The sequence below is a fragment of the Hippoglossus stenolepis genome, chromosome 1 (genome assembly GCF_022539355.2).
Source record: "Hippoglossus stenolepis isolate QCI-W04-F060 chromosome 1, HSTE1.2, whole genome shotgun sequence".
Classification (NCBI taxonomy): Eukaryota; Metazoa; Chordata; class Actinopteri; order Pleuronectiformes; family Pleuronectidae; genus Hippoglossus; species Hippoglossus stenolepis.
Window position 1 is genome coordinate 4,355,215 of NC_061483.1, and position 21,129 is coordinate 4,376,343.

At 44.5% G+C, this 21,129-nt stretch overlaps 1 protein-coding gene across 4 annotated transcripts in view; it reads right to left on the minus strand.

The window, feature by feature from the left end:
• Positions 1–3,372: 3,372 nt before the first annotated feature.
• The window catches only part of lrp4 (low density lipoprotein receptor-related protein 4), a 101,364-nt gene continuing 83,607 nt past the window's right edge, over positions 3,373–21,129 (minus strand). The window contains exons 15-39 of one of the 4 annotated variants that reach the window (XM_035171310.2): positions 17,106–17,282; positions 15,129–15,254; positions 14,196–14,404; positions 13,808–13,889; positions 13,441–13,546; positions 13,152–13,353; positions 12,876–13,065; positions 11,854–11,985; positions 10,938–11,078; positions 10,758–10,844; positions 10,502–10,673; positions 10,003–10,165; positions 9,467–9,692; positions 9,061–9,364; positions 8,719–8,937; positions 8,509–8,643; positions 8,215–8,323; positions 7,739–7,931; positions 7,060–7,173; positions 6,830–6,941; positions 6,521–6,582; positions 6,344–6,431; positions 6,105–6,246; positions 5,876–5,937; positions 4,074–4,207 (exon numbers count right to left, since the gene is read on the minus strand). In XM_035171310.2, the coding sequence (XP_035027201.2) occupies positions 5,896–5,937; positions 6,105–6,246; positions 6,344–6,431; positions 6,521–6,582; positions 6,830–6,941; positions 7,060–7,173; positions 7,739–7,931; positions 8,215–8,323; positions 8,509–8,643; positions 8,719–8,937; positions 9,061–9,364; positions 9,467–9,692; positions 10,003–10,165; positions 10,502–10,673; positions 10,758–10,844; positions 10,938–11,078; positions 11,854–11,985; positions 12,876–13,065; positions 13,152–13,353; positions 13,441–13,546; positions 13,808–13,889; positions 14,196–14,404; positions 15,129–15,254; positions 17,106–17,282 (3,533 nt within the window). In that variant the 3' untranslated portion in view covers positions 4,074–4,207; positions 5,876–5,895. Of the gene's footprint in view, positions 4,208–5,875; positions 5,938–6,104; positions 6,247–6,343; positions 6,432–6,520; positions 6,583–6,829; positions 6,942–7,059; positions 7,174–7,738; positions 7,932–8,214; positions 8,324–8,508; positions 8,644–8,718; positions 8,938–9,060; positions 9,365–9,466; positions 9,693–10,002; positions 10,166–10,501; positions 10,674–10,757; positions 10,845–10,937; positions 11,079–11,853; positions 11,986–12,875; positions 13,066–13,151; positions 13,354–13,440; positions 13,547–13,807; positions 13,890–14,195; positions 14,405–15,128; positions 15,255–17,105; positions 17,283–21,129 lie in introns of all 4 variants that reach the window. The other 3 variants (XM_035171143.2, XM_035171056.2, XM_035170961.2) reach the window with 3 other exon arrangements.

The following is a 21,129-nucleotide window of genomic DNA, read 5'->3' on the forward strand; positions in this document are numbered from 1 at the left end:
TTTCTACAACTTCTACTAATACTAATACTAATACTGATACTACTACTAGAACTACAACTTCTACTAGAACTACTCCTACTACAACTTCTACTAATACTATTACTTATACAACTACTAATAATAAAATGGCAGCACTTTAAAGAGGTTAACAAGAGGGCAGCTTAAACCATAGACTGTGTATACTAGTTAAAACTAATTGTTTCTGGTCAACAATACATAACTATCTCGCTAATTTATTTATAAATACTGTATTTTTATGATTTTTTTTCCTCAATTCATTCTCTTAATCTCTGTATTCATTTTGTGGGTGTATCCCTTGTATAGGCAGTGTTGCTTACAATAAATATAATAATAAACTGAATACATGTATATGTGATGTATAATACACATAAAATAATATATCCTAAAATAACATAATAGTATCAAATTAATTTATAGTAAAAAGCATGGCTTTATAACACGTCCATGGTTCAAAAGCCAGTATTCCTCGGCTGAGATAAAGTTAATTACTTCTAATTTAACTCATTTAAATGCTTTCATTTAGGATTTTCAAGGTTTTTCCAGAATATAGAACAAATACTAATACATCAGAAAATAGATTATTATTTTCAGTTAATGCAGATCATACAAACTGCTTTTTGTACATTATCCTCCTCCAACCATCTCATCTCAGTGTGTTTGATTAATGTGTCTTCAACATGACCTGGAAGTTGTTTTATGAAGTTTTAATTCAAATCCCTCACTCCAGTCAGAGTAACTCTCTTCTTGAAATTCTGTAACCTACTGAACTTGATAATAAAAGAAATGTACTTCACTTATTTCCACCGTTTTATGATGTAATCCTGCTCCCAAGCACAACATCTGCGTTTGCTTTATTGCGACTCGACTGCGTCTGATGTAGAAGGCGTTTGTGTAAAAGAAGGAGGTGCAGACACGAGTGAGCCGAAAGTTGCATTGAAATGCAAATGCAATTTTATATTAAAAGATAGCAAAGGGATAATTCACTATATCACACAACACAGCTTGTTAGTACTGTCATGGAAATACATATACAGTCTTTTCATATTTACACATCAAGTGACAACCAAACAGAAATCATAAATACCTCTTTTTGTTAACTTTACAACAGCTATACGCGACCAGTATTTCATAAGATAAAAGAGCACTATTAAATAACTGGTACCTTCCCTATCATTTACAAGGCTTGGAAACACAGTGGTTAAAATAATCCAGCAAAAACAACAACGAAAAAAAAAAAAAAGTTCTTCTCCAGTGAGTAAAATTAATACAAGTCTAGAAACGCTCATGAAATCCCTTTGTACAAAAGACTATACAACTTAAAAGCGATATCTCCCAACAGAAATGTTTTCTTGTATTCGGCGCGATAAAATCTGTACAGTTGTAGCATTCCTGCAGCAGAGGTGGAGGGATTGTGAGCCGGGATGATCCGTTACCGGGTTGCTGTGATGCTCTGGAGGCCGTCGACCCACCGTCAAGAGACTGTGGTTATGTAGCTGCCAAGACCCTCAGACCCCTTTCATTGGCCTCAGTGCTTCGTCTAGCAGCAAATCAGCAAAGTTGCTGAGCTTGTAGCAGATACTTCAAAATACGCGGTCCTATAAAGTCTAACTGGTATATTTGTCAATATAACAATATAGTATTTACTTGTACCATATCTCAACAACAGACAGAATTGTACTCTAAAAGTTAAAGCAATGCATAATATCTTTACTCGTATTAAATTCGGTTTTCAGTAAGTTGTCAGTGATATATTTCTAAACTACAACCCTCACTGTCTGATGGGGTCAGACATGCACAGTGTTCTAAGTTACCCATTTGTTATATACTGCACCGTGGCCGATGCTGCGCGTGCACCTTCACACGCGTTACGTTTAAAAGTTGATGGTTCAAAAAAAAAAAAAACTCACAAATTGTGAAAAAGGACAAATGTTCTCGTTTACCTCCAACAGTGTTTGGTCAGGCAGATACTTGTGGTTGTGAACACCGAGGGTTTGATGGATTCACCCCTGAAACGTCTGCCGCTACAGTGAAACGGGATCTTCTGTGATCACGTTCCAGGAGCAGGGAGAGTTTTAGTGTTTCATCAGCTTGTTGAAACGAGGACATTTTCTTTTCTCATGTACAGTGATCGACCTTGTGTTGTTCTTCTGATATTTGTTTGTATTAAGCAGATCCAGTGTCTCAACATTTTCAATGATTTTTTTTCTCAGAGAATAATTCATGGATCTTGATGAAAACACAGATCCATGAGTGTGTGTGCAGGTTCTTACAGATCTAAGAACAGATGACATGAGCCATGAATGTGTTTGGGATGTCACGGAGAACACTGAAAAAAGAAAAATTGTTTATCAACTTAGAAAAACAACCAAACAAATGAATTCCGTTTTTTTTCAAATTAAAGCCATCAATTTCCGTTCCTATAATTTCTTAATTTTAACTTAAACAAACTTAATTCATTGATTTTGTGTGTGATCAATAAAAAGTTTCTCTTTTCAGTGCTGAAAACAAAATTTCGCGGAGGCTTTTTTACAAGCAGTAAAATGAAATGTTAAAATTAAAATCAAAGAGCTTCAAATTATAAAAATAAGTGCTCGTAGATGATCATCTGTGTGGACATCAAACCCCCGGTGACCTGCGACATATACCTGTTAACAGCTTGGTAATTAAAACCACAACTATCTGCATGGCTGAGTAGCAGCAAGTGAGAACATGTGTTTTTTTTCCCCGTGATGTCGGTGACCAAGTAAAATAAAAATAAAAATGTAATGTACAATTTAAAACCTCTGAGGAAAAAATAAATATACAGCTGAAGGAGGAAAAGGAACGAAATGTTTGGCACTTAGGCTGTTACTTCATCGCGGCTTCCTCAGCTTTGCCCGAGGACACAACGGTTGAACCACAACTTACAAAAAAAAAAAAATGTTTCAAACACAAAAGGCTCCTTTCAGTTTTTGCAGGGGATGAAAAGACTTCTGCAACAAGTCTTGAGTATCGGCTACAGCGAGTCCTTGCTTGACCCTTCGGAGGCGGGAAAACAAGAAATTAGAAGCAGATGTCGTCACTGAGGTCGTGCACCGCTGAGGGCAAAGGAAACGATCTGTAATCAAGACACATTTCTACGGAAGTGTAAATGCAGAAAGACGCACGGAGACTCTTTGAAGTCCCACCCTTTGGCACTGTCATAAATACAACTCTTGAATAACCAGGTCCTGCAGCACAAAAAGTTCAAACACAAACAACTCCCACCGTCCTCTGGAAGTCAGCAAACCCACTCTACAAGTACAAAAACGTTCATAAATAAAGGTTCATCGAGACATGAGTGGTATCAGAGAGCATCGGGGGGGAGGAGCGTGTGGTTTTTTAGCTCTGTCCAGAAAGAGGAGAAAAGTTCACATAGAGAAGGTGAAGCTGTGGACAGAGAAGCGTCTGTTGAGAGTCTGCATCCTCCAGAAAACGCTCCGTGTCTCCGCTCACTTCCTCCCCAGAGTTATTTGCTTTCTTATTCCAGCATGCTCATTAGTTTATGATGTTGCCTGAAGGCAGTAGCACTGAGGGCACTGTCGAAGGACTGCACTGTGTGTGTGTGTGTGTGCGTGTGCGTGTGCGTGTGGGCACAAGTAGGACGGAGCCCCATTTTCAGAGACAGGAGTTGTGTTGATAGAAGCTTATTTGTGTCGAAACCAGGCTCATCTGTACTGTTACTCTCCATATGCAGCTGTGTTTGTACCTATTTACCTTTGTGTGTTTGTACCAGTTATAAATACATGTGTGTGTGTGTGTGTGTGTGTGTTGGATGACTGAGATAAAGCACAGAGGGCGGGGGTGGGGGGGGGTGGGGCCTCCCTCACACTTCACTCTCGGTGGAGGGCTTGCGCGTGGAGGTCCAGCCGGTGTCGGGCAGGCTGTGCTGGGCGTGACGCTGCGGGGTGATGGCCGAAGGAGTCAGGGTGGTTATGGAGGAGCATTCGGACGCCTCCTCCTGCAGGAGCTGCTCCGTCTCGCCGTCGTCCAGCGAGGCGCTGCTGGCCTGCAGGGACACGGTGTCGGTGCGCATGCAGGTGTGCAGGCCGCCTCGGGACGGCTTGATCTGTTTGAGGTCATCCCAGTAAAGCTCATCGTGGGACAGGAGACACACGCCCTCCACAATGCGGATCTTTTCCTTGGTGTAGCCTCCGTCCACTCCCCCCTGGACAACGACACAGGATTAGTTTAGTCAGAGTGACGCGTACGTGCATCAGCAGGTTAAAGGAAAAATCCACCTCCAGGTTCAATCTGGTCAATTTAACACTTCAGAGGAATCCATTTATTTCACTTAAGTAATTATGGAAAAGTCACCAGGTGGTGACAGATGACAAAGTCACTCCTTGGTTTCTTTGTTTTATGCCTCTTACTTCCTTCTCTTCCTTCCTCCTTGACAGACTTACTTCCTTATTAATTACTTCTTGACTTGCTTCCTTCCTTATTTCCCAACTTACTTCCTTTCTTCCTTCCTTATTTACTTCCTTCCTTCCTTCCTTCCTGACTTACTTACTACTTTACTTCCTTCTTTCCTGACTTACTTATTACCCAACTTACTTTCTTTCTTCCTTCCTTCCTTCCTTGCTTCATTCATTATTTCCTCACTTTCTGAGTTGCATCCTTCCTTCCTTTCTTAAAACGTCTATTAATGTTAACGCTGGTCAGAAAAACATCAAACCAAAGCTTCAAAGCTCAGCCGGTTAAAGGTGGATTTTCCCTTTAGGAATCAAACCAGTGACAAACTGCACAACACAGCAGAACAAGATATCAAACACAACCCATGCACAGCGAGTTGTTTGCTTTCAGTAATGCTGTGCTTTCGCCTGGAGTTAGTTTTTCATTTTCACACTGAGGTGCTGTAACAACCATAAACAAAACCAGCGAGCTCTCAGCCGGTAGAAGTCTGGAGTCAAATCCACTGGATGGTTTAATGGCACAAAGGAAAAAAATTGAGATGCTGTTATTTTCACAGAGCGAGAGGCACAAGGCTTCAGTTATTCATAAAAACTCACGGAAATTATTCAGTGTGTTGCATCAGGAATAATTTGAACATCGCCTTTTTCGCCTGCTGCGTGAAAAACTCAGTTCGCCTCACATCACTCACTGTCAGGGCGCTTACCTGAGACTGTTGGTTTTCATACTGACGGCTGGTGCAATTGGTTGCAATAAACAGAGAACTGGGATATTGGATTTGATTTGCGGCTTTGACGAATAAAAAAGAAAAATCTTACATCCCTCAGCTTAAAATGTACTTTTACTATACTGCATTTCCTGATTTTACCCAAGTCTAGTTTTCATATTGTAATGGGTGGTCATGCTTCAAGTTCTGTCACACATTTAGTGTTTTTAAACTTTTATTATGTTATAATTTATTATGCTATAGTTTTTATTATATGTTGTATTGTAGATGTATTATATGATGTATTTTTATGTGGTTTTTATTTGTGAAGAACTTCTTGGTTCAGATTTTCAGGTGAGTTAAAAGCTCTTAGTTGTTTACGGTTATTTCAAGGCTTCACTAAGGATTTTAGATTTACATAATGATGCTGATTATACTTGTAGCAACTTTAATAAAACCTTTACATACATTTAGATCACTGGCCTGTTGAAGTGTCAAGTTCACACAAAAAATGAAATAGTAGTTGAAACACTGACATGCTCCTGATCACGGATCTCAGAAAACTGCACCAACGAGAGGGATTATTAATTTTAGATCGCATGTCGCATGCAGCGAAAGGACAGAAGAAAAGAGTTGAAAACGTAGAACGAGTCGTTAAAAAAAACAAAAAAAAAACACAACTGAAAGCACACGGCTCCCACGTGCTGCGCAAACTACCTCTCCACGGAACAAGTGGGTCAAAAGATAAAGGGAGAGAGGGAGTTGTAGGGATGAGTTTGCTGCAGTGAGGGAGATAGAGGGGGAGGAAACAAGATTTCAACACGATCAGCATGGGCTCAGTCTGAGATCATTCTCAGAAAATTATCATGGATTCACTTGAAATCCATTCGTCTGCTAAACAGAAAACCTGTGTAGTGTCACTGCAGGGTCCAGTGCTGTACATTACCTCCTTCTTATATCGCAGCTGGTTGTATATCGGAGGCTTCTGCGACGCCTCGATCTTGACCTCCTGTGTGGACGTCCGGTACGAGGGGTTACTGTAGGTCAGGTTGCTCACTCCGGGGTCGGCGAACTTTGACTTTTTGTGCCTGTTGATCAAAAGTAAAGAGGGATACAGCACATGGATGCAGAACTGAACGTAGGTAATGATGTGGGTAACCAATGGGTGTCGAGCAGGGGACGGACCTGTAGATGATCAAAGCAGCGATGAGGATCAGAATAGCCAGGATGGTCAGAACTCCACCGATCACGTAGCTGATGTGAAGACCTTCTCCTGCACCAGAGGACATTAGAGATCAGTGCAAATCCAATGGAAGATACACTTGTTATCCAGAAGAGATCTACAGTTTCGTGTAGACTGACCATGAGGGGCCGTCACCACGTTGCTCGTGCAGCCTTCCACGTTCAGGTTCTTGTCAGTGCAGCTGCACAAATAAGACAGAAACACAGTTTGAGGAAAATACAAAATAGTACAAGTCAGGGGACTATAGTTAAAACTAGGAGAAGACCTTATTAAGTCAAAACCATTGTAGGACATCTCTCTGTGAGACCTTGGGGAAGAGTGTGTACAGATTTGAAGCATTAGGCTGAAAACCTTGTTGTGTTTCATGAAAAGTAACTACTAACTTCTAAGAGCAGCTTTCCTGTTAAAACATATTCAGACAGACGTACTTGACGGATGCGGGTCCTCTGTGTGGAGTGTCTGTTGCAGCGTTGGGGATCTTGTTGGGGACGGGAGTGCTGCCGGTTCCTCTGGTGGGAGACGTGGGGATGTAACCTGAAACTGATGAACACGAGCAGATCAGAGTGTGCCGGGACGAAAGAGAAATCCTGTGAACGTTTCTTATACACCGAGAAGTCAGGAGTTCCACACACACTACACAGGCAGAGTGTTCACTCACTGGTGGAGCAGGGTTTCCCGTCCGGCTCATCGGGGCAGGCGCACACAAACGTGTTGGTCTTTGCAAAGCAGAGGTGAGTGCAGCCGCCGTTATTCACTCCACAGAGGTTTGTACCTGAACGGGAGGAAAGGGATCAAACTGTCTGAGCGCTGCATGTTAACAACTGGGTGTGTTTGATTTATTTCCATCCGGCGTAATTAACGAGAACTTTAGGTTTCAGCTCTGCGACACTGGAAAATGAACGTCCCGACCTTTTTAAACAATTTTAAATGTTAGTAAAACTAACAACCAGAGGCTCCACCTCTAGTTACATTGTTTATTCATTAATTAAATAAAGCCTCTCGACAACTAACAAGCTTTTTGTAAATCCATGCCACTTTTAATTATAATTATTTTAAGTCGAATAATTAGAAACAAACTTAATCGGGCATATTTTTGTTTTGATTTTGCTGAGTCAAAAGTTTGTGGCGTTTTTTATGAAAATATTCTTGTAAGAATCTTTCTACTAATGTAAAAAGAAACTGATGAATCCCAAAGCAAGACAACGCCCGTGTATAACTCTACATCTAACTTATTTATTATTACTGGGATTGGTTTTTGTTTTTTTAAATTATTATTGCTATGAAACGTAGGAGTCTCCCATATCTTCCCGGAGGTGTCTTTTTAAAAGCCTCCTTACCCGTCTGTCTGTGAGGCGACACCACTATAATGTCCATGAGGCCCTCCACGTTGGGGAGCACGGTTTCCTTGTTACGGCCCGTGTGCTTGTCCACCCGCTGGATGGACTTAGTCTGCCAGTCCGTCCAGTAGATCCAGCGGTCTTGCTGCGAGAGTCGGGAGAAAGGGGTTAGAGGGGAGGACACCGGCTTCAACTGGGGAAACGAGGGAGAAGAAGAGAGGAGGGGAAGAACACAGACAAGGAGCAGGGGGATGGTGGAAGAGAGGGAAGGGAAAGGGAGGGGAGGAGGAAGAAAAATGAGGGTCAGAGTGGAAGAAGAAGGAGAAATGGTTAAGTCGAATGAGTTCAGCATGAGGACGGAGAGACGACCAGTGAGAGTCACGCGGTGAGTGAAAGAGAGCAAGGTGAGTGGAGGAAGGCGGGTCAGCCCATTGATTGACAGCTGAGGGTGAGGAGGGGCGAGGAGGGGGGGGTACCTGCGTGAGGGCGAATGGGTGGGACACCGGGCTGACGAGGATCTGACGCAGTTTCCCGTTTAGGTCCGAGCTCTCGATCCGGTCCAGGTGAGCGTCCACCCAGAAGATCCTGCAGGAAACACCAGCAACACATTTAGCCTTCTTACGAAATTTCTTACCACATAGCATGCTAGCATACTTACAGGGGTCACGTTAACATGCTAACATGTCACGTTAGCATAGCGTTCTGACCCCTCACCAGGATGATTATATCATGAAACTTTCATATTATCTAGAAATTTGCTTCTGTCTGACCTTCGAGTGTCGTAGTCCAGCGTGAGGCCGTTGGGCCAGCCCAGGTCCGTGTTGATCAGGACCTTCCGGTCGGAGCCGTCCAGATGTGATCGCTCAATCTTCGCAATGTGACCCCAGTCGGTCCAGAACAGGAACCTGCACAGACAGAACAGGTCAGGACACTTTCTATTGGAAAAACCTAACAGACTCAAAACTCAAAACCCGTCTTACCCTTTGCTGGGGAACACTGCGATGGCTCTGGGTTCGTCCAAACTGTTGTTGACCAGGACTTTGCGGCTGGTTCCATCCAGACGGGCCACCTCGATGGTGTTGCGCCCAGTGTCGGTCCAGTACATGTTCCTGGACACCCAGTCGACGGCCAGCCCATCTGTGGTTTTCAGGCCCTGGCTGATCACCGTCTCCATGTCACTGCCGTCTAGATTTGATCGCCTTAGGAAAGGATTGACGTTACAGAAAAGGGCTTCGTCATTATATCTATTTCAATGTTAATAAAGGAAAGGATTTCTCAAAGTTGTATTAACAGAGAGTTTACGAGCAGAAGTTGTTTGTTACCTTATAACATCCAGCGTGACATCGGTGTAGTAAAGTTTTCCGTCCACGCTGTCGTAGTCCAGAGAGATAACATTGTGCAGCTCCGGCACCGGCACGTGCACGTCTGTGTGGTCGTCGGTGTCCAGGGAGATTCTGCGCACGCTGACGCGGTTGGAGAAGACCAGGAACGTCTCCGGGGAGTCGTCACACGACCTGTCGTCCCCCTTGAGCAAGATGCCGGTGGGACAGGCACAGGAAGTGCCGTTGGGACGAGGAAGGCAGAGGTGGGTGCAGCCCCCGTTCCTCTGGCCACACTTATTAAAACCTGAAGCAAAGAGACAGAGGTTTAATATAACAGAAGCTGGAGCCTACACTTCCCACAATGCAACTCAATAAACAAAGGTCAACCTCTTGTCCCCAGACTCACCCAGTGGCCTCCCCCTGTCCACGGCCTGGATGTCCATCAGGCCTGGCAGGTTGGCTTGCACCGTGATGGTATTGGCCCCGGTGTTCTTGTCAGCTCTCTGGATGCTGCGGCTCTGCCAGTCCGTCCAGTAGATGTGGGGCCCCAGCAGGGTCAGACCGTACGGGTGCTGGACCGGCGTCACAAGGGTGTGGCGGTTCTGCCCGTTGAGGTCGGACGCCTCAATACGCTGGAGACAAGGTAGAGATAGAGATGATTATAACCAAGACTCCATGAGGTCTGATGCATTAACCTTTCAGCCATTTACCACTGAAAACGCTACTAACTTGTATTTCTGCAGAAACTTTAGTTTTCATTCACTGGACTTTTTATTGCCCATATTAGTTTGATTATTCTGTCACGTGTTCTCCTCATTATGTTGTTTGAAGTACTTTAGAACAAAGCTTTCTTGGACAAGTCTTCAGATATTAATACTATATTCAAAAGTTCTTCTGATCCATAGTAACTCTCTAAATTCTCCACAAGGAGTCGCTGCTGACCTCAGTGTGAGCGTCAGCCCACAGTAGCTGTGAGCCGGCCATGTCGATGGCCAGGCCGTTGGGCCAGCCCAGGTTGTTACTGATGAGAACCACGCGGTCGGTTCCGTCCATCGCTGAACGCTCCAGCTTGGCGTTTTCCCCCCAGTCTGTCCAATACATATACCTGGAGAAGAGAGAGAGAGAGAGAGAGAGAGAGAGAGAGAGAGAGAGAGAGAGAGAGAGAGAGAGAGAGAGAGAGAGAGAGAGGACACAGATGTCAAAGGTCAGACTGTGAGGAGACTGAAAGCAGGAGATACGACATGTTTGAACAGCAAACAGCAGAATAATTTGTTGTAATGATCACAGCCTCCCTTGAGCACCAGGAAAACAAATGAGCCGATTTCCCAATATGCTCAACTAAGGATTACAAGCCTCCACAATTTGTTTACCTCTCTGACAGATTAATTCGAGATTTACACCAAATGCTCTGGAAATAAAAACCGCTCTGCAGCAGCCTCACCCCATCTCGTGGTAGAGCGCGATGGCTCGAGGACTGTCCAGGTTCTGCCACACGAGAACTCTCCGCATGGAGCCGTCCAGGTTGGCGACCTCAATGCGGTTCGTCCCCGTGTCCGTCCAGTAGATCTTCCTGCCGCGAGCGTCCACCGCGAGACCGTCGGTAGTCACCAGCCCTGCAGAAAGACGGGGATAACGACGGAATGAGGACACTACAGGTGGAGTTGAACAGCATGACGGAGGTAAGCCACGCCCCTCACCTGTAGATATGATGTCTTCATGTTCTGATCCATTGATGTAAGCTCTGCTGATCTTCTTCAGCGTGCTGTCAGACCAATAAACCTTCGCTGCAGGGGGCGACACAATCACATGTTAGTTTCTCCGTCACTCTGTCTTTTTGAAACTGGCTTTTTTTAAAGTTTGGAGAAGACACAACGAACCTTCTTTGGGGTCGACACCGATGGCGATGGTGTTTTTCATGGAGCTGTTAACAGCCAGAACCACATCAGCGTAGTAAGGGATGTCCAGAGAAACCATCCTGATGTCTGTCCTCCGCGCAAAGATCAGGAAGCTGCTCATTCCTGCTCACACACACACACACACACACACACACACACACACAGACACACACACACACACACACGTCAGCAGACATCACAGAATCTTTCTGTCAGAACACAAAGGAAGCTGACATGCTTTTAAATTCCTGTGAGACAAAGGTTTTGACAGATCAGTCCTCAGAACTCTTTGCAGTTTTTCTCTTTTTATCTACAGACTTATAAAGTTACATTTTCAAGAAATTTGTCACGACCATACCTTTGTTTGAGTATAATGTTGCATTGAAGGTCACAGTGGATATACAAGCACTTTTAAGCCCATATTTCTTTGCATTCTGGGTAATTACCACCATGAAAAGTTACACTGCCGCACCTACAAGCAAAACCTGGACTTACAGCAGCGTTTCTGCAAGTTAACAAGTTCAATTTAAGACTCTAAGACCATAATGAATGAATATGAGAGATTATCAGAGTCCCAGAATTACTTACACTTCCCCATAATTGAATATAAGGTGAAGTAGCCGAATCGAGAATAACCCTTCTTGTTCTTCCCTCCTGTATTTTAGACTTTTTATTGCTTGGAGATGTTGTCAACAACATTCACGCTGATTGGTTAGATGTGTTCATGTCGGGAGTGAAACCTATGAACAGAAACTCTAAATTTGATTAGATTGTTTGGAGCATCTTTTTAAATATGATTCCTGAGCATATTTATAATGTGTGTCCCCAGTGGACACTGCTCTGATGAACCTCTATTATAAATGTCTTTTTTTAAATGCAGGCAGAGGTAGTTTCATACCCGACGTGCAGGTCTTTCCATCCGCCTGCAGGTTGATCCCGGTGGGACAGGCACAGCTGGAGGCTTTGGGAGCAGGAGCCAGGAGACAGAGGTGGCTGCAGCCTCCATTACTCACTGCACAGGGGTTGCGCACTACAGAGACACACAAACAGACTCGGCTCATCCACCATCCCGCTTTCTAGGTCAAGCACAGAGGAGACTGGGGCAAACAAATAAGAGAAACACACAACAGATCCAGATCCAGACAGTGAAGGGCTTCAGAGAACACAGGAAAGCTCTGCCCCCCACCGCGTGTCACTGAGGTTTCAGTTTGGTATGAGCCCCTGAGGCTATCTGTCCTCCCAGCCCACGATCTGGGTTCAGTTTACCTGTAATCCCCCAGTGTCAGCAGAGACACTGGATCTGAGGTAACAAGAGGCGGCAAAAATCAGATTAGTAGAAGGAGAAAGAGGGGGTTTCAAACTTTGTCTTTGTAACGAGAGACGACAAATCCAGGACAGAACACGTGACATGTGGTCGGGGAGTTTAGGGACAGTGACAGATTCTCCATTTGTGTACTTCATCTCTGGACTGCAGATATATTGGTTTGGATATCAAATAACGACAATGAGAGAGTGTTTGAAGGGGTTTAAATTCATTCTGGATTATTCTGGATGATTCAAAGTCCGGTCCCACGATGTCTTGAGCTGAACAATATTTGGAAAACATATCAAATTAGATATGTAAATTGGTATTTTGTTTTACAAGCTTACTTCCTCCCGTCGTCCAAAATATACAGGTGCCGCCATCTTGCACTTCTGATGTCACTTAGAGCCAGGAGCTATGCAGCAGTGATCGTGGAGCCACATTATCGAGGGCTTTAAATTATTGTTTCATTGATTTCAGATCCAATATGTTGACGAGATAAGCTGACTGCTGTGAACATGTATGCTTAACGTGCACACACGCGCGCGCGCGCACGCACGCACGCACGCACGCACGCACGCACGCACGCACACACACGCACACACACGCACACTGACCTGTCTCACGGTGCCGGTGGAACATGTGAATATCCATGAGGTTCTCCAGGTTTTCGGCCAGCGTTTGTCGTCCCAGCCCGGTGAGCTTGTCGGCACTCTGGATGCTCTTGGACTGCCAGTCTGTCCAGTACAGCTTGTCCTTGTGCACAGTCAGGCCGAAGGGGTGAGGCAGCTGCGTGCCAATCAAAACCTGCACGCAACAACAACAGAAGAAGTCAGGTTAAGATCAAAAAAGATAAGATAAGGGCATAATAATAATTTAAAAACACTCTTCACCTGTCGGTCGGAACCATCAAAGTTTCCAAACTCGATGGTTTTCATGCCAGCGTCGGCCCAGTACAGGCGTTTGGTCTCGTAGTCGATGGCGAGCCCATTGGGCCAAGTCAGGTTGGACGAGATGATGACAATGCGATTGGAGGCATCCATTCCTGCACGCTCGATCTTCGGGTTGGCCCCCCAGTCGGTCCAGTACATGAAGCTATGGAGAGGGCATGTGAAGAAATGATGAGACGACTGTGTGAAGTTCAGGTTCATCAATGTTTTTTTTAACTGTTTCGTATCTCACCCTCCGATCGGGTCGACGACAATGTCCCTGGGCCGGTCCAGGTTCTCCCAGATCAGGACGGTGCGCATGCTCCCATTTCCGTTCGAAACTTCGATACGATCCGTACCTGAGAACCCAAAGACACACGACTCGTTAGAATCCTGTTTCCTCTGTCACGTGTTAGAAATGTCACCAACACGCCCACTTGCTTGCTGTGAAGTTTCCAGACATTTTACTAGGGGGCTGCAGGAAAAGTTCCAGCAAATGTCCGGAGCAACTGACTCAGACATTTGCGTTTTCTCTCATACAGCCCCTCAGGAAAATGTCCAGACTTCAGTGGATGTCTGAAAGCAGCTTGTGTCGGGACATGTGAAATGAGGCTGTTTACCAGCATCGGTCCAGTAGAGCTTGTTGGTCACCCAGTCAATCGCCAAACCTGCTGGACTCTCCAGACTGGTGTCGACCACCACCTGGAAAACAAAAAACAAAAAAAGCTCTGTAAATGTTGCTATTCTAGTTTCCATGTTAGCCCTGAATCCTTGAAGCTGTGAGATGTGAGCGATCCACCCTCACAAATAAAGACAGATACAGGAGATAAGTATTGGTGGAATTCATGCAGGAGATATTTGTAACCACTTGAGGTTGTACTTTCCCATCCCCCCCAGTTGATGGCAGTGTTGTATAAGGTTAAACCTGCTGTAGTCCTTCTGTTTGTGTCGGGACAGAAAGGATGTGATGTCAGTGTGTGGTTCAGTCACAGGGTCGATGCCACTGACCTCTTGCTTGGAGCCGTTCCACAGCGCTCTGTTGATAGAGTCCGTGGTGACGTCCGTCCAGTAGATGAAGCCGTCTTTGGCGTCCCAGTCGAGCGCCACGGCATTGCGCACGTCGGCCAGAGGGATGACGTCGTCGGACATGTCCTCTGTATCGAAGCTGATTCGTCGGATGTCCGTCCTTCGGGCAAAAAGCAGGAACTTGTCAAGACCTGATTAAAGACCAAAGGTCTTCTGTCAGTCTTCTAGGTTTAACAGTGGGGTCAAGAGTGAACACAGCAAAACAGCACTAAAACACACACATGCACACGCACACACACACACACAACAGCCCTTTAATAGGGAATCAAACCATCATAACTACTTTAACATAATTATCTAGAATGATGATAGAAAAATGTAGATTTGTTTATAAGTAAAGGGTCGTAAATGTCACGTAACTTTAATTCAAACAGTGCAACTGTCTATAATAACAAAAACTAGAATAAAAGTACTTGAATAATTTTAGTTCAGCACATGTTTAACTGCACTGGACCATAGCGTGTAATGTGTTTTGTTTTCTTTGACGACCAGCGCCTCAACTACCAGGATCCTCAGGAAGATTAAATCCATGTAATGAGATTATTGTTTTATCACTGTGCTTTTAAATAGATTCACTGTTAAATCTGTAAAACTTTATATCATCTCTTCAGGATTTTTAGGTTTTTTCCTTTAAAGTTTGACATTTTTACTGGATTTCATTGATTCAATGTGAGTATTAACACAACATCTGGAGCTCAAACGTATTTGTGGGGGCTGTATCTACACTAACAACTCATATACAAAGTATTAAACTGTATCTTAATGCATGTTATAGATAAATCAACAAAATACAATCATTCACGTATTACATAAATCAGTGTTTCAGGTGTTGGCGGGGGGTGGGGGGGTACTCACCATCAGCACAGCTGAGGTGGTCGACCTTCTTGAAGCCGGTGGGACAGGCGCAGGTGAAGGTCATGTTGCTGGGGAGACACAGGTGACTGCAGCCGCCGTTGTTGGTGCCACAGCGGTTCCAGCCCCCTGCAGGACAGACAGAGACACAACCAGCTCAGTGTGAGATGAGTTTAATGTCTTATACAAACTTTTACATCACACAGAAAACTCAGTCGTCGACCGTGTGCAACTAAACTGAATCTTCACACAAGTTGTTTTTGTTAACGTCGTTGTTTTAATGGTTTTGCTCGTCATTCGTGTTTTTCTACGATGGGATTTTGATCATTTATGTCATTGTGGACATTTGAGACTGCGGTGATTCTTTACACTGATTTCCATATTCATCCAATGTCTTAAATTAAAAATTGTGTGAAACTTTAAGATTCTTGAAAACCAAACACTTTTAAGTCCCCAGTGCAACAAGCAGCCTTTATGTATGTTATTGTTTTCTTTTAACTTTCTGAGTCCACCCCTTCTGTTGCTTATTGTCAAAATCATAATATGAGGGAATCAATATAACAATGAAAATAAAATGTGGTTTATAAAAAGCAACATTTTCCTTTAAACTGAATAAAGAAGTACTTTGTTTGTTTTCAGGAACTTTTTGGGCACTTTTGGAAATGTGCAAATTCCCTTTGAGCCGGTATTTGTTCATAAATTAAAAACTTCATGGTTTGTTTACTTCTATTTGTGAGATGCTGGTTGTTGGTGAAATATGAAATCTGAAGCCTCTTTTCTTCATATCTGTTCAAGATTTGGACAAACGTGATTCACTGAATCCGAACCAACACAAAATAGAAAAGCGTCCGACCTCCTTCTGGCGATAAAGACACTGTTGAGAGTTCATATTAGTGTTTGACTGCATTTTACCAGCATGACATCCAAACACTTTCCCTTGGCCTCTACTCAAGTTAAACACTCTGTAGTTTGTTTATAGGAAACACAAGTTTCACGCTGACAAATCCCCTCAACTGGTCATTTCACCACAGGCTCCAACACAAGCACAGCAAATCATCCCATCGCGTCAGGGTCCGCCACCGTGTGAGCGAGGGGTTTTTAAACTTCTGTGTGCGATGATACCCTTAAAGAAGATTCCCATTCCCCTCGTCCGTCCTCAACCGGCTCATCTTCCACCTCCAAAGATGAGCTTGTGTTTGATGTTGAGCGTTTTTTTTACTCTTCTTCTGCTTCAGGCTGCAAACTAAAAAAAAACGGCCTCCATTGTTCTCGCTTCACTTAAAAACACTCAGTCACGGACGGAACCGGAGGTATTTGGGGTAAACAGATGTGCGGAGCCTCACGGAGGGAGGACAGCAGTTCTACATATGCTCTGCAACATGTTGTTGTCAGAGCTTTTTTTGTTAAATCCCTCCATTAGTTGCACCGCTCATCCTTTGAGGGTCATGTGGGGGCTGGAGCGTATCCCAGTTGACATTGGGGGCCGAGAGGCCGGGCTCAGGTGGTTCCCAGTCCATCACAGATCCGACATACGGGGACAAACAACCATTTACACCTGCAGGCGATTTAGAGTCTCCAGAAGTAAATTCCCCCGAACCTAAGGCTCCATCTACACTAATATGTGTTTGATTTAAAAAGGCGTTTCTGAGATTACATGCTCTCAGACCGTTCAAGTTTCTTAGAAAGACAAATATCAGTTGATCTTATCGGGGGAAGTGATAATCAGACCGACTCTTGTAGCAGCGTGTCCTCCCTTCTTCACATTTACGCCGTGAATCGAAATGCCTTTTCGGTAATCAGATACAAATCTGAGAGTACAGGTGTAAATGCACCCTGGGCTCATTGAGGACCCCAATACTGACGACATGGAGAAAAGGCATTTTACATACTTATGACTTCACCTTCACCAAATTTCAGTCAGTGTCACACGTCAGAGATATTTAACTCAGCGCTAAGCGTCTGTCCGAGCCGTGTACCGACCTGCGGGCTGCCTCTGGGGGTGCAGGGTGTGGATGTCCATGGGGAAGTGCAGCTTGTTGCGAATGATCTCCTGGTTCTTGCCGGTGAACTTGTTGGCGCTGTTGATGCTCTTGGTGTGCCAGTCGGTCCAGTAGAGGCTGTCCTCAAACACCGTGATGGCAAACGGGTGAGGCAGGCCTGGAGAGAGGAGGAGAGACAGGAGAGATCAGAAAGAGCGAGAGACGCAAACAACAGACCGACGACAACAGAGCAAGTTGTTCGACAAAGTGAAATCGGGCACGTGTGAGGTTTGACACTCTTATAGTGATGAATGTTAACGTGGAGATTTCGAAGCCTCCTCCCAAACAAGGAAAAGACGGAAAGAAGAAACTCTGCGTTTGGCTCGTTCCACCGACACTTTCCAAACATCCTCCCATTCTGCGCTGTGGGCTCGGCTGATGTCACATCATCCCCATTTAGAGCTGCTTTCAATTACGCTGCCTCTCGTCGGCCTGTAGCTGGTTTAGTTGTGGCCACGGCGTCCAAAAGCGGAGGCGCACCACCGGGTTTCCTGCAGTAATGTGACTTTTCCGTCCAGAATCTGAAAACTGGATCGAGAGCTACACCTTCAAACAAGGTCGGCGGATTCCAGAGTCGGATTCTTGTGTGGACTTGTGTAAAGTAGGTTCACACATCTCACAAGTTTAGATTTAAATACGTTTTAGTGTCTGTTGATGGTTAAAAATGTCAGTTAAAAGGTTTATTGAGCTAAACAAGACAAATACTCGGATACTGAGCCTTTGGATTGTGTGGAAACCTTTCTTTTCCATATCTTAAGTACAGGACGTCTCTCAAACATGTGACTAAACAAGCAATAATCAAAGTTAAAAACAGACGAGCACAGCTGATGTCCCCGAACCACTTCAAACCAGCGAGAGGGACACAGGGAAAACACACAAATGCAAGATCTCGCTCACGTCAAATCACCATGTGTCGTTCTAACTTTAGCAGATAATCATGTGCTCATGTAAAACCCCATCACTTATTGTAAGTGGTAGCTTTCAGGCCCTTTAAAACGTTGACCTCATTAGAAATTTGCATCGAGGCTTTTAGTCTGTACCTGCGTTTGTGTTTGATGAATGTAGCCTGAGGATTTTTCAGTGTCAGTGTTCACAGCCCACACAAAGTGGAGCTCTGGCCTAAATTCTGTGTAACAGGGAACTCCTCTTGGATTCGTCTCCAGCTGGAACATCTGCTCAGGGTGACGCTTCCACATTCGTCCAAATCTGCAGCTTAATCCTCCTCCAGTGAAGTAGCTGCAGTCGGTTAAGTGCTGAACGGGTGGAAAAAGTGATTTCTGCCGCTGTGGTGGTGGCGGCGGCGGTGGTGGAGGAGGAGGAGGTGCGGTGAGCGTGCTGGCGGAGGGCTTTTAAAAACAGCGCCCATCATTTAATGACAGTGTTTTACAGCGCGGCGTAAATGTCAAGTGGTAAATGGCTAAAACTGGAGAGAAACCAGAGTGATAATGAGCCACGAGCATCACGGTGATCGAGTGGGAGCTCGATGGGACGAAAGTTTTGACAAGCAACGAACGAATAGTTGCTCCTGCATCCGTGCACATGAACAGAGAACGACTTTTACTACACTCTGCCTCCAGGGAATTATTCGTAATATCTAAAAGTATTTGTTAAAAAGTAGAAGCAGATTGTGTCTTATTAGAGGTTTATTAGTGTCTGTTAGTGTTTGTCCACTAGAGGGCGGTAACAAGTTGAGTTTTAACTCCGCCAAAGAGGCTTTGTTTTCCTCTGCCTTTGTGTGTTTGTTATTTCCCAGGATTATGCAAAAAACGGAACTTGGCGGAAGGATGAAATATGGGTTGAAATACAAAAATTTAAATTTGGAGAGGATTCAAATAAATGGGGAGATCTTGTTGATTTCTCTAACCGTAACCCTTCTCAAATATTGAACACTGTCTACGCATAAGCAGCCGTTTAACATTGACTTAATTCCTTTAGAAATGGCAAAATTACGATTCAACAGGAAGTGTCGGGTTAAAAGATGCGTGAGGAATTCTCCCTGCTGGCTTGAGGCTTGAATCCGGGGGTTTGATTCCTCCTCCAGCACCTTCTCCTGCCCATTTCACGCTTGAACTGCCCTGTCAATACAGGCGAAATGCCCCAAAAAAGAAAAACAAAAGGCTTCTCCCTCCTCCTGCTTCTTTTCAGGCAGGTCCAGGTGCTTCTGAGGTGATAGTGGCAGACTGTGTGTTCTCTGATCTTATCCTGACATGAGGGACACAACGGTACTACCCCCCCCTTTCTCTTCCTCTGAGTCATTGACACCACAGAGGCGCCTGGGTTTTGATACGGTCACCTTCCTCCTGCTCCTCGTCTCCGCACCCTCATGCCACCCCATCCTGCTCCTCCCTTCCCGGGACAGCTGGGGGAGCAGCTGCAGGCCGACGGGGCATCAAACATCCCGACCGGCGAGTAATGTCCCCTTTAACCTACATGTGGCACGTCCCCGTCCTCTGACGCCTCGACCGACTCTGTCGCACTTTCTATCTGCGACACGACGTCGCCTCGGGCTGAAGCAAACACGGCTCAGTTCGTAGTGTGATGATCTGCAGCTTTTTCTCCTCCTCAGATCATAATCCTCTGTGAGCAAAGCTGATTTTTGTGTCGTTTACAAAATGACAAATCAAGTAAAACAATTGTGATGCTTGTTTCATCAAATTTGTCCTCAAAAGGTCAAATCTTTGCCTGTTAGACGCAACTTCAAACTCCACAATAAATCACACTGTTACAGCAGAAGTTAACATCTTGAATTAATAGGCAATGAAACAGAAATTAACAAAATAAAACTAAAAAATGTTCATTCCAGGGTATGATTTCAATAATTTAAGAGACACGTCATCTGTCTACATGTAAATAAATCAGTCAGATTTAGACTTGGGTATAAGAGCGAGTTTAAAGTGTTTGTTAAAAGCAAAAAAATAAGGGATTTAAGGAAGTGCTTATGTAATCGATATCTATTTAAAGTTTAAACCACAACATATTCTAAAAACATGACTCACATTTTCAAACCACTATGGCAGGAATTTCATAAAACCAAACTGTCCAACATCCCCGAAGTGGATATTCACAATCCTCAGAGGCTGAACCCTAATGAACTCTGCTGCATGTGGTGAAATTTACGACCAGACATAAACACGGTTAAACTGACATAAAGATTTGTGCATTCATGCTCCCCAGAGAAAGAACCTTTCCACTTAGAACATGAGTGTAACGTACTGGAATCACATCACCTCTGTGTGTCTCAATCTGACTCTCACCAGATGATGAACACTATATTTTTATGCCTCTACTAACTAATACACTTATAAACAGATCCACAAGGGGGCATCATTTCTTTGATCTACTTATAATACTCATTGTCAGTGAAGCATCACGGCAGCATACAGCGTTTGTCCTCAGGCACATGTACTCTATGATCACCTACACACACACACACACACACACACACACAAAAACACAACCACACACACACACACACACACACACACACACACACACACACACATGATGAATGTGCACACATGCTATGCACACATTCGCGCACAAACAGACACAGACACACACACACACACACACACACACACACACACACACACACACACACACACACACACACACACACACACACACACACACACACACACACACACACACACACACACACACACACACACACACACACACACACACACCCTCTACACACTTGATACACACATTCCTGGGCACAGCAGTTTAAAATGTAACCATGCACACACATTCACACTGACTCACACACACACACATATATACACAATCACGCATGTGCAAAAACACACACACAGACACACACCCTCAAACACACCCGTCCCATTTGTCCTGTGTGTTGTCTGAGCAAACAGAATCGGGGACAGCACCAATCACCAGAGGAAGGACAGCACCAATTACAGCCTTTTATCCTGAGAGCACACATCATTAAAGAGAGCTCACTG